Below are 13,192 nucleotides of genomic sequence, written 5' to 3'. Positions count from 1 at the left end.
TTGCTATGGTGATGGACCAGTTGTCAGAGGAGGTCTCCTTAGACAATGATCTTTGCAGATGACAAGGTGATCTGTAGTGAGAACAGGGAGCAGGTGGAGGAAAACCTGGAGAGGTGGAGGTTTGCGCTGGAAAGAAGAGGAATGAAAGTCAGTCGTAGTAAGACTGAATACATGTGCGTGAATGAAAGGGAGGGAAGTGGAACAGTAAGATTACAGGGTGAAGAGGTGAAGAAGGTACAGGAGTTTAAGTACTTGGGGTCAACAGTCCAGAGTAATGGAGAGTGTGGGAAAGAGGTAGAGAAGCGTGTGCAGGTAGGTTGGAGAAAGGTGTCAGGAGTTCTGGGTGATAGAAAAGTATCAGCGAGAATCAAGGGGAAGGTGTATAAGATGGTGGTGAGACCAGCCATACTGTATGGTTTAGAGGCAGTGTCACTGAGGAAGAGACAGGAGTCAGAGCTGGAGGTAGCAGAGCTGAAGATGTTGAGGTTCTCTTTGGGAGTGACAAGGTTGGACAGGATTAGGAACGAGTACATCAGAGGGACAGCTCATGTTGGACGTTTGGGGGACGAAGTTAGGGAGGCCAGATTAAGATGGTTTGGACATGTCCAGAGGAGGGAGAGTGAGTATATTGGTAGGAGAATGTTGGACATGGAGCTGCAAGGCCGGAGGCAAAGAGGAAGGCCAAAGAGAAGGTATATGGATGTAATAAATGAGGATATGAAGCTAGTGGGTGCAAATGTTGAGGATGCAGAAGATAGGGATAGGTGGAGGGAGATGATTCTCTGTGGAGACCCCTGAAGGGAAAAGCCGAAAGAAGAAGAAGAAGACATTTACATAAGCATTTGCCATTATGAGTGTAGGTGAATCTTCTTATAAAAAAAACCTAATAAAGTGTCCTAATAAAAAAAAACCTAATAAAAAGTCTCTAGAGTGAAGCATGGTGGTGGTAGCCTTATATCGTGGGAGTGGTTTTAAGCTACAGGAAATTGAGAAATTGAGAAAATACTGGTGCTTTATTTGATAAAGGTGCATTGAATAGCTGTTAATGGGTTTTCATTATGGTGTGTCTTTTTACTTTGATTAAGGAAATTATTAAGGAATTATAGAGAGATTAAGGAAAGAGGTAAGAGTAACAGGTGAGTAAGGCTGTAATGTAACAGAATGAGGAAAAATGAAGGGGTTTGGAATACTTTGTAAATGCACTCTGAAATATCTACCCCAAAAAAATCCCTTGTGTATGTGAATGCAAATCATGCCTCACTACAAACAGCACAGAGGATGCACCATTTCTTCTGTAGGCGAGGAGCAGAAAAAGGAAATCAAAGTGAGAAAGTAGTTCAGTCTGTTAGTGATAGTTCTTTTAAAATGTCATGGATATCAAATTAATACCATAACCGATCAACATGACTTTACGATCCTGACTGAACTCTATATCTGGATTATGTTGAGATCAGTGCAGGGTGAAAAACAGAGCATGTTACCATGCCATGGCACATGGTCTTCAACATGAAATCCTCCATGGACAGAAGAAGTGGCTTAAATCCTGTGAGAGGCTGAATTTTTCACATTCAGTGATAAACTGCAGGTCTTGTCGTGATATGGACAGACACCAATAAGCAACCAGGAAAATGAATGAATCTAAGGAACAGGAATTTGATAGGACTGAAAGAAGAAATGGTGAAAATATGGAAGTTAAAAATGATAGTACTGCTTTTAATAATGCGGGCACTTGAAGCCATAACCCTAACATAGATCTTAAAATATCTGCACTTCTTTCTTTTTTTTTCCCCACAGGAGATTAACTGGTTTACAAAAATACATGGACTGAACAATTGTGCAAAAACTTACCAAAGTCAGTTATCAACGGTAGAGGAAAAGTACTTCTGATGCAATGATTAATTTAAAATAAATAAATAAATTCATTAATTGATTAATTAATTATTAATGCACTCTGCTTAATAAGTTGATGAAGGATGTAAAAAAAAAAAAAACAAAACTAAAAAAACTAAAATAAAAAATCATAAGTGTATATACTACTAGTGTGCCAACACAGCAGTGTCAAAGGCTGCTACAAGTGTGAAAAGAACAGGAAATATCAATGTGTAAGCTAAAGACCAACCTGCTAAAGCATCTGAAAAAAACAAAATGAAATACACACAAACACACACTCATGACAAATGCAATTATGCATTGTAGCTCATCACAAAAAAACTAAACTTGGTTGATTTTCAGACACAAATCACACCATTAACCTAACCTAACCAAACCTACACTTCACAACCGCCTCAGCAAAGCATAATTACACAAGCTTAAATAGTTATTACTTGCTTTTCTTGCACTGTTACTTTTTTATGTGAGTAAATGCCAAACATTAGCCATGCGAGCTTTTATGCTGATGAGGAGCTGGCTGTGCGTGAAAAATCAACCACCTCCTCACAACCCACACAAAAAAACCAACAAAAAAAAATAACACAAAACTTAAAACACATTAGCAATTCATACTGGATTTCAGTTTATTTGAATCTCTGGATGAATTTGGTATTTTTCATCATCATTTAAAAAAAGGGAACAAAATTCATTATGAAATATTGTAGAAAATCTATGCTCCAGGAATCAAAAAACAGCTTGAACACCGTAAACACATATATTTATACAGTACACCGATATGTCTAGTTATAGTTTCTGGATTTAATTCAGTAGCCAAGCAAACTGGTGTTAAAAAAATTGAAATCAATATTAACCATTTTCCATCTTGATGCTCCGGATTTATTCATTTTTTCATTTTTAAGCACATCAGTAAAGAATCATGCCTTGAAGACCTGAAAGTAGAACAGCTTCCGGAGAAAGTTGAAAGATCCAGGCATCTGTTTGTACAGGCCTTTGGCAGATATTTGAGAGACCTCATTGTTCACCTGCACAAAGACACAATGAGAGACTGTGAGAGAAAGAGCAAGAAGACTTTTATATAAAGCTAGAGTTGGAAACTAGTATAAATCTAAATAACTTGAATACTGAAGTATCAGTAATGCTGTTATCCATTTGTTTTTATATTATCCGGAAGCTTGATCTTTACCGTCTTACTTCCTATATACAGTAATTGCACCACGTTGACAATCAAATAAAGTAGTGCACTATACTGTGTGTTCATACTGCAAGCCATTTGGGATTCATCCAAATGCAGACAACTTTGCACAAAGACTTTTCCGTGACCCAAATCATGTGCTACTTTAAAAACCACAACTGCAATTCAAAAACAACTTTAAACAGGAGGAGTGTTTTGATATGGATTCCTGAATCAAAAAAATATATTTAACACCAAATCAAATGTACTACTGCTTAAAAAAAAAAATAAAATAAAAATGACAAGTGGAATGGAAAACTAGGCATTATGTTGGTGAATGGTGTTGTAGTAGGATGGACAAGGTTAACAAGGTCACCTTAGTATTATTATTTATACATATTATAATATACAATATTATTATTGCAATATTACAATATTAAACATCCACTTTATTCAAAACACTTCATTTATGCAGTTATCCAATCATAGCGGATCATGTGGCACAGAGAATCATGTGGCAGCAGCATAGTGTATAAAATCATGCACATGCAGGTCAAAGGCTTCAGTTAATATTCACATCCAACATCAGAATGAGTGTGATGAGTAACCTTTAGTGCCTAAGTGACTTTTTAAGGTTTGAGCATTTCACAAACTGGACACCTTCTGGTATTCTCACACACAACACTCTCTAGAGTATGCACAGAATGGTGTGGAAAAAACATCCTGTGTACAGGGGGGAAACACATTGCTGATAAAACAGATCAGAAGACAGTAACCAGATTTGGTTTGAGCTGACCAGAAATCTATTAATACCAACACTGTGTCAACAACAATGTCCTGAAAAGCATCTCAGAATCTGAGGCTATCATGGCCACAGACTCCGGGCAGTTGAATACTGGAAAAGGTGACCAGGTGATTATTTTCTAATCTCTAATCTAAACTGTCCAGTCTTGTGCATGCTAAGATCTTGATCAGCATGTCTGTAAAGAATGAATCGATTTAGTATATCCTCCCTTACAGCTTGAACCAATATGGCTATTTTCCACTGGCCTCTCTTATCGAGGCATTCACACCCACAGAACTGTCACTCATTCATTTTTTTGTTTTCACACCATTGCGTGCAAACTCTAGCGACCATTGTGTGTGAAAGTCCCAGAACATTAGCAGTTCATGAAAAACTCAAAGAAGCCCTTTCGGTAACATCATCCAAGCCACAATCAAAGTGGCAGAAATCTTTATTCGGATATCTGATGTATACTGAAGCCCCTGCCGTGTTTCTGCATGATTTCACGCAGTGCGCTGCTGCTACATGCTCGGCAAAACGGACATAACTACATAAACGAGTAAGTGTAAAGGTGTTCCTAATAAAGTGAGACTTGTACATAATACTAGTGATAGTATGAGAACGTGTGTTTTTTTTTTGTTTGTCTGTATTTCATCTGACTTTCTTGTGGTTTGAAATTTTTCCTGCCTTTGTTTCACTCACTACCTCATGCACCATATAGTAATAAAACTCTATCATCTTTTATATGATTCTTGATATCCATATTTGAAAATTCTCACTGTACAAAATTGCAAATTTCCCATTTTTTTAAGAAAACCACATAACTCAGTATCAGGACTCTAGTCTTGGTGTTGCTTAAAATTAAACTAGTTCATTTGCACCCTCACAGGTATACTCTGTGTTAAGCATACAGTTATATTAATGTACACTATTAACACATCATTGCTGCCTACTGGATACCTTTTGAACTGCGGTAACAAATATACGTATGGTGGTTCATATTTAAATGTAGATATTGTTTTGGATTGGTGGATTTATGGAGGCTGTATTCTGGTAGCTAACACCAGCAGGTATCTGACGCCCGTATAATGCTGTTCGGGTGAGCTCTGAGATGCAGTGGTAGCTCAGGCAGTTAACGCTCTGGGTTGGTGAGCGGAAGATCAGTGTTTCCTGCCCATCTGCCACTGCTGTACTGTATATGGGATAATAATTCTTCTTCTTTATGTTAAACATTTCTGAATGGTGATTCTATATCAGTCTGGTTGACAATATAAATGTTTTATATTATATCTGAAAGAAAAAATAAAATAAAAAAACAAAATATACCATTATTAACATGGTGGCAAGGTCATCAGTGGCAGCATTATTCTCCAGTATACGATCCAGAGTCTCCACATACCAGGAGCCTGTGTTTGTGTCCCTCCATGATACATATCCTGAGGACAGAATTTGTTCGGTAACTATTCAGAAATATTAACAATGAACACAGACTAAAGTAAAGCATGTGGAGTACAAGAATTACATTTTGTATTGTATCACTATACATTTAAAGCCATTTAAAGACCTGAAGAGATGATAAAGGGAAAGAAACTAATTCTGGAGAGCATGCAAAAAAAAAATTGGCATCTTGTGCTTCATGTACATATTTTCTTGACGCATGTTTTTACAAATAAGGGCAAATAGTGCTTTGTAGCTGATAAGACATAAAAGGATACATAAACACACCTGGAAAGGTTGAGTAGGACACAAGGATGTCGCTGGGTGTGGGAAGGGTGGCTCGAGCATCTGGCTCATCAGACAAGCTCAGCGAGTCACTGCTGGAGGATGTGGGGATGGCGTCTGTTTGCTCATCAAGCCTCAATGATGTCTGCTGTACCTCATCCGGAGAGACCTCGAAGCCTGTATCTGTATCACCTGACCACACACACACACACACACACACACACACACACACACACTATTAAAAACATAGAATCCTGCAAACTGATCAATGGACACTAGGTCTAATGTAACCTATAGGCTGTATAACAATATATATCTTACTATACACAGAATCAGCCATAACATTACGACCACCTGGCTAATATCGTGTTGGTCCCCCTTTTGGTTGGTTAGATTAAGATCTGGGGAATTCGGAGGCCAAGTCAACACCTCAAACTGGTTGTTGTGCTCATCAAGACCTTCCTGAACCATTTTTGCTTTGTGGCACAACACACTGTTCTGCTGAAAGAGGCCACAGCCATCGGGGAATACCATTACCATGAGAGGGTGTACATGGTCTACAACAAGTAGGTATGTGTCAAAGTAATATCCACATGAATGGCAGGACAGAATGTTACCCAACAGAACATTGCCCAAAGCATGACACTCCCTGACTGGCCTGCAGCCAGTTCACCACTTTCTTGGAACAATTTTGACAGTTACTGATCACTGCAGACCGGGAACATCCCACAAGAGCTGCAGTTTTGGAAATGCTCTGATCCAGTCTTCTAGCCATCACAATTTGGCCCTTCGTCAAACTCACTCAAATCCATACTCTTGTCCATTTTTCCTGCTTCTAACACATCACCTTTGAGGACAAAATGTTCACTTGCTGCCTAATATATCCCACCCACTAACAGGTGCCATGATGAGGAGATCATCAGTCTTATTCACTTCAACTCTCACTGCTCATAATGTTATGCCTGATCGGTGTATATGTACATATATAGACTTTCAAAATAATCCGAGGGCATTTTCTCCAAATCAGGTAAACAGTGTCAGAATTACAGCACCAGAAGAAATCTGACAGTTAGCTGTTCACCTGTTTTATAGCCAAGTGTCTGTTATTCCCTTAACATTTCACAGATAATATAGTCTAGAGTTGATTTCAAGTGTGGCACTGAATGAACTCTCAACATGAAGTTCACTGCCAGTGAAGCAAGCCATAGTTAGACTGGTGAATCAAAATAAACCCAGCATCAGGTATGGCCAGATCAACTAAATGGTGCATTCTTGAAAAGAAAGAACACACTGGTGAACTATGGAATGTCAAAAAGCCTGAAATACCCCAGTGAACACAGTAAAGTGTTACAGTGAATGACAAGAATTTTCTTCCCCTGCTGCAGAAAAAAAACCCTCACAATCGTTTGGCAGACCGAGAACAGCTTTCAGCAGGTAGGTTTATCTGTGTCGAGGTCAACAATCAAAAGAAGACTTCACCAGAGTACACACAGAGAGCTTACCACAAGACAAGATAGTTTCAAAAACAGGAAGACCAGATTAGAGTTTGCCAAAAAAAAAAGCAACTAAAATCAAAGGTTAATTGTACCAAATGGTGAGAGTATAGAGAAGAGAAACCTCATCATATGGATCTGTAGTGTATAGAGCTAGAGAAATGCTTTAAAACTTATTATGGTGCTTCACACTGCATATACTATGTGTTTGGCACGACAGATATACTTTGTTGTGAATAAATTTATCACTTTTTGCAGATTTTACTCTTATCAACCAGTACCTCTATCTACATTCACAAGCACAATTACCATTTTTGGTTCCAAGGGTTTGGATGGGATGAGGATTGAAGGATAGACTGGCTTAGTGGTAAGCCTCACAGGGTTGTGGCCTGCAGAGTTTGCATTTTCTCCCAGTACTTTGGTGGTTTCCTTCTGTGTAATTGTGCCCTGTGATGGACTTGTGCAACAACTCCACTGGGATAGGCTCTGTTTATGATTATCGGTTCTGAAAATGTATGTATAGATGGATAGATGACACAGATCGGATCCGTCTCTCTTGGAGATTGACGTTCATAACCGCAAGTGATACATTTCTGTCTTTAATTTGAAAGCATCTGTACCATGAAATGTCCAGTATGCACACATGCATGTCTTGGACAACACTGCACAATTTCAAAAGGATGTTCTTTCTGGTTTTGTTCACACAGGCCCAAGGAAATCAACAATTTTCCCCCTCTTTCCAAATAATATTGTCACCAAGTTAAAATTGGGTCACTTCAACCTGGTAAAGTCTAAATCTACTCTATAAGTTATATCTAATACTATCTTTGCAGCTTTATAAAGCCAAATCCTTAGCGGTTGCACAAGCTAAACACTTGAAGAAATGAAGAAGTTAGAGAAATGAGAAGAGATGTCATAATGCTGTTCTTGATTTGTTAGAAATTAGGTTTCAGTTTAAAACAAACTGTCTTTCCTTGAAGAGGAAAGCGTGTTTCATAATGGGCTCTGTTTGGCAAAAGAAATACTGCAACAATTGGAATCCTGACTCATGTGCTCACCTCCTCCACAAGCCTGGATGAAGAAGAGTTTAGGCTTGCCCTGCAGAGTGGGACAGTTCTGCCCATTGAGGTAGTTAGTGATGATCTGCACTGGGACTGAGGGACCATCCACACCATGGACTGCTCCAGGAAAGCGATTATGACTTGCCTGAACACGGAAATAGAAATGCCTTAAAAACAATAAAAAGATAAAAGATGATGCAATAAAGAAGGTTTGCACACTTGGCTCAGATACCTGAAAGTGAACCAGGATCAGTTCTGGGCTTGTTGGAAGGTGTCAAGGATTTTTTTAAGCAAATTTGAAAAATAAAGTATAAACTGCTCAAATAAAACTTGACATTTACCCCGATCAGGCATAACATTATGACCACTGACAGAAGTGACGAGCTACTGTTGCTCAAATTGCTGGAGTTAATGCTGGTTCTGATAGAAAGGTGTCAGAATACACAGTGCATGATGGGGAATGCTGCAACTCTTTAATGCTGTATGATTTAACTTGTTCTACCAAATAAACATTTTATAGAAAATATCTAATGGGGCATTACTGAATTAAAAGCTTTAAGGAAAAAGAGCTTAGTATCTGTTATTCCACTAGGGGGCAAAAGAGAGCAATAAACTTAATTTTATTAAGTTAAAAATTTGGGGTTTCACAGTAGTGGGGAGGTGAATACTTATGCAATTCCAATTTGTCTCCCAGATCACTGTGTGTGTGTGTGTGTGTGTGTGAGAGAGAGAGATGTAGAGGAATTCAAGCATAATATCAGTTGTAGCATCATTACCTCAGTACCATGTGATAATATGACCACCACACAGCAGTCGTACACAGAATGATCCATTTTAGCTAGGGTGGACAGCTCATGTCGTATGTGCTAGTGAGAAAAAACAGAGGCCTGTTAGATAGTGCAGAAATAAGACCATTAGCTTACAGATAGCTGACTCTTGCTTGTAGAGACTAGCACAAACACTTACTTTGCATTTTAAGTTCCTCTTAGCAATAACATGAAAGCTGAGAGATCTGAATCGTCTCTCCAGCTTTTCGCTGTCGATGTCTGACCCTGTGCGATTCTTTAGCTCAGAGCCAGCGTCAAATTCCACGTTGTTGATAATCAAACAGACTCCACATGGCCTGGCATCCATCTTATAGGACTGAATGCACATAAACAATGAAGAATTAAACAAAGAAAGATAGATAGACTGATATACACTCAACAGAGAGATGTATAGACAGAGATCCAGAGAAAGACAAATGGACATAAAGAAAGAGAGAGAAAAAAGAGAGAAGGCGATAGAAATACATGATCGAATAGACAGATAGATAGACAGATAGATAGATAGACAAGAGTGAGGCAGATATAGGCAGAAAGACTGATACAGAAAGATAAGGTAAGATAGATAGATAGATAGATAGATAGATAGATAGATAGATAGATAGATAGATAGATAGATAGATAGATAGATAGATAGATAGATAGATAAAGAGATAAGCAAAGACAAATTAATAGAAAAACAAAGAAAGGTAGATAGACAGATGGATGAACAGACAGACAGACAGATAGATAGATAGATAGATAGATAGATAGATAGATAGATAGATAGATAGATAGATAGATAGATAGATAGATAAGGAAAGGCAAAATGATAGAGAGACAAACATAGATAGACAGACAAACAAACAGACAGAGATTAGGAAAGACAAAATAATAGAGAAACAATAATAGACAGACAGATAGATAGATAGATAGATAGATAGATAGATAGATAGATAGATAGATAGATAGATAGATATAGAAAGATAGATAAGGAAAGGCAAAATGATAGAGAGACAAACAGATAGACAGACAAACAAACAGACAGAGATTAGGAAAGACAAAATAATAGAGAAACAATAATAGACAGACAGATAGATAGATGGATAGATAGATAGATAGATAGATAGATAGATAGATAGATAGATAGATAGATAGATAGATAGATAGATATAGAAAGATAGATAAGGAAAGGCAAAATGATAGAGAGACAAACATAGATAGACAGACAAACAAACAGACAGAGATTAGGAAAGACAAAATAATAGAGAAACAATAATAGACAGACAGACAGATAGATAGATAGATAGATAGATAGATAGATAGATAGATAGATAGATAGATAGATAGATAGATAGATAGATAGATAGATAGATAGATAGATAGATAGATAAGGTCAGCAGTTTTCACTGATGTGTTATCACCTGTATGCTGTCACTCCTGAGCCGTGGTGATCTGGGTATTCCAATTTCATCTACACTACCTGGGGCTGAGTAAAATAACACCAAAACTTATTTAACATCTTCAATAAGAATGACTGACGCCAGACTCCAGAGACAAACAAGGAACCTCTTGTGTTTACTTACATACAATAGGTAACGTTTTTGGTTTCAAAGGAATCAGCTTCTCAGGAGCATCACCTCTTTCTGGCTTTTTAAAATCAACAGGATTCCATGCTGAATTGTGAGACACAACACATGAGATAAAGCACTTGGTATACATGTGAATAATGTGGATGTGCCGTCATACTTTCCACTTACGGACAGGGAGCGGGATTAGGCTCGGCTGCACAGGGAGAAGAACAGGTAGAGGAACAGGAGCCGAATCCCCTCTCTCCAGCAGTTCAGCCAGAGTGTCCTGTCCAGTCTCTCGAAGGCACTCCAGGAAGGCTGTGAAAGCCCGACTTCCTCTTGTCTCTAGATCCCTGACCAGCTGCCTGACTTGAGCACGTCTGGGTCCAGAGGTCTGGGAAAAAATAATAAAGTCACAAACCTTTTTTTCTTGTTTGTTTAATTTCAAAAGCTGCATACATGCTTCTGAGCTCATTGATGTATCCCAGGTAAGGATGCTCAGGGAAGCAATTTTCTTTTTTTTTTTTAAATGAAATTTTACATATGTAGCCCTGGTTATATGAATAAGTGAACGACTTCTTAACCAGTGACCTCACATTTGCTACAGTGGCATATCCTATGGGAACCAGTTTGTAAGCTCTTTTATGTTTAGACTCAGACTTATACAAAGAGCTTGGTTATCACTATTAAGTCTGTCTACTGGAAGCACCAATCTCGACCCTACTGTTTCTACACTAATGCAGATAGTTCAAAATCAGCAGCTGTGCTGGAGGCCAAATTAAGGTGGCCTTAGCAAGTCTATTTTTTGGTCAGTGTCATGTATCTTCCATTCAAAAGTAATAAAACAGGGCATCTTAGCTAAGAATTTTCATTCATGAATATTACTAGAAGTCATTATTACTTTAAAATTGATCATATACAAAATTCCAATTAAATACATTAAATTTCCCATTGGGGTTGAATAAAGTATCTATCTATCTATCTATCTATCTATCTATCTATCTATCTATAGCTGTTTGGTTTTTAAGAGAACACGTTTTCATAATAAAACAAAATGCTCAGAAATATTTAGAAAAATATTGTTTTGATGGAGGATTTAGTAAGTAGTTTGAACGTTACTTCTTTGTTACGCAGTGATAAGACTGATTTGGTGTAAACAGCATGAAGGTGACGTAACGGGGAATTCTTCCCAAGCTATTGTACGTAATGCCACGACAGTGAAGTTCTTACTTTTGTACATGTTGCACATTGTACATGTCTGTGTATACTTATGTGAAAACACATATCCTAACGTCCTCGTACCTTGATCTCATCAATCATATCATCAGTAAAGATGCCCCTCGACAGAAGTCCATCGTAGACATCTGAAGGATCTAAACTCAACACAAGATCTCTCCTCTTCTGCCGAAGGATCTCTTTATACCGGGGATCCATTCTGTAAACAAAACAATCCATACCGTTACCTAGACTGTTTTAAAATACAGATGAAAGTATATAGAAATATAAATTAAAACGAGAAATCAGAAAACATAAATAGACGAGGTGTTGCTAAACTACTCACTTGTTCCTCCTTGTTTACATCAAGCATCCTGCGCACACGTCACTCTTGGGTGCGTTTGCGCGACACAAACTGCGTTGAAGAAACGCAGACTGTTCGGTAGTGTGCGCAGACCTGCCGTGGTTCTGTGTTCTGTTCATAATTATATCACTTTCCTAACATTTCTACCAGTATTTGTAGACTATGTGCATGTAGATATGTAGATTAAATGTATAATATATATTGCTTTAAAAATCTCACTTTAAATCATTTAAATTACAAATTACTCCAAACTTTAGGGGTTTTTTCTTTCTTTTTTTTGTAAACAATTTGAGAGAGTCTCGCGCTAATTGTGGTCACTAGATGGCAGCCAGGGTCATGGTGAAGTCCATTGATAGCAGTACAGACAGACAAGCTTGTTGTGAGTCATAGAGTAGGTTGTAAAACTTGATTTGTGATTATTTTGCTTTTAAAGATACAAGGGCCAAGGTGTGAAGGTGTACTTGCTGTAAAAGAAATTAAACTAGTAATGGCTGGGCTACTATCTAAGACCTACAATAATAATAGTCAGAGAAGAGGGTCAGCCATATGGTGCCCTTGCGCAGTTGAAAGGCTGAAGGGTAATCAATCTCTCCTCCATTTCCAGGGGATCTATGAATTAGCACTACACTCAGATCCCTTGCATTTCCTCAGTGCTCATATATGAAGAGATGTTAAAGATATGACTCCACCAGCACCGCTCTTCATATTATACTTGTGGTTCATACAGCTATTCTTTAATATTGCATTGTAAAATGTAAGAGATAAAAGTTTGTAATGGGATAGTAGAAAGTTCTGCAGATGGAAACACCTTGTACATGAGAGCATTCAGAGGAAAATGGTCAGACTGGTTCAAGACGATAAAGAAGGCTCTGGTACCTCAAATAACCACTGTTTACCGCAATGGTGAGCAAAAAAACATCTCTAAATATGCAAAATGATGAACCTTTTCATCACAACAGCAGAAGACCAGAGCAGGCTCTGCTCCTATTAGCCAGGAACAGGAATGTGAGTCCTCAGTGGACACAAACGCACTGAAATTGGACGGTTGAAGATTGGAAAAGGATCAGGCAGTCCACTGTGGCCTAAAAGCTCTCATAAAACTCTACTACTAGTAAATT

At 38.1% G+C, this 13,192-nt stretch overlaps 1 protein-coding gene across 1 annotated transcript; it reads right to left on the bottom strand.

The window, feature by feature from the left end:
- Window positions 1–2,488: 2,488 nt before the first annotated feature.
- casp9 (caspase 9, apoptosis-related cysteine peptidase) lies at window positions 2,489–12,163 on the bottom strand. Its single transcript, XM_058409880.1, has 11 exons — window positions 12,057–12,163; window positions 11,798–11,930; window positions 10,685–10,889; window positions 10,511–10,600; window positions 10,349–10,413; window positions 9,088–9,264; window positions 8,898–8,987; window positions 8,119–8,266; window positions 5,571–5,759; window positions 5,172–5,281; window positions 2,489–2,912 (listed from the first exon to the last, which is right to left on the bottom strand). Exons 2-11 carry the CDS (start codon window positions 11,927–11,929, stop codon window positions 2,805–2,807), a joined length of 1,314 nt encoding a protein of 437 aa, XP_058265863.1. The 5' UTR covers window position 11,930; window positions 12,057–12,163; the 3' UTR covers window positions 2,489–2,804.
- Between the last annotated feature and the right edge of the window lie 1,029 nt (window positions 12,164–13,192).

The sequence above is a fragment of the Hemibagrus wyckioides genome, linkage group LG15 (genome assembly GCF_019097595.1).
Source record: "Hemibagrus wyckioides isolate EC202008001 linkage group LG15, SWU_Hwy_1.0, whole genome shotgun sequence".
Classification (NCBI taxonomy): domain Eukaryota; kingdom Metazoa; phylum Chordata; class Actinopteri; order Siluriformes; family Bagridae; genus Hemibagrus; species Hemibagrus wyckioides.
Note: the sequence above shows the minus strand (reverse complement) of the source record. Positions and strands in the feature narration are given on the sequence as shown.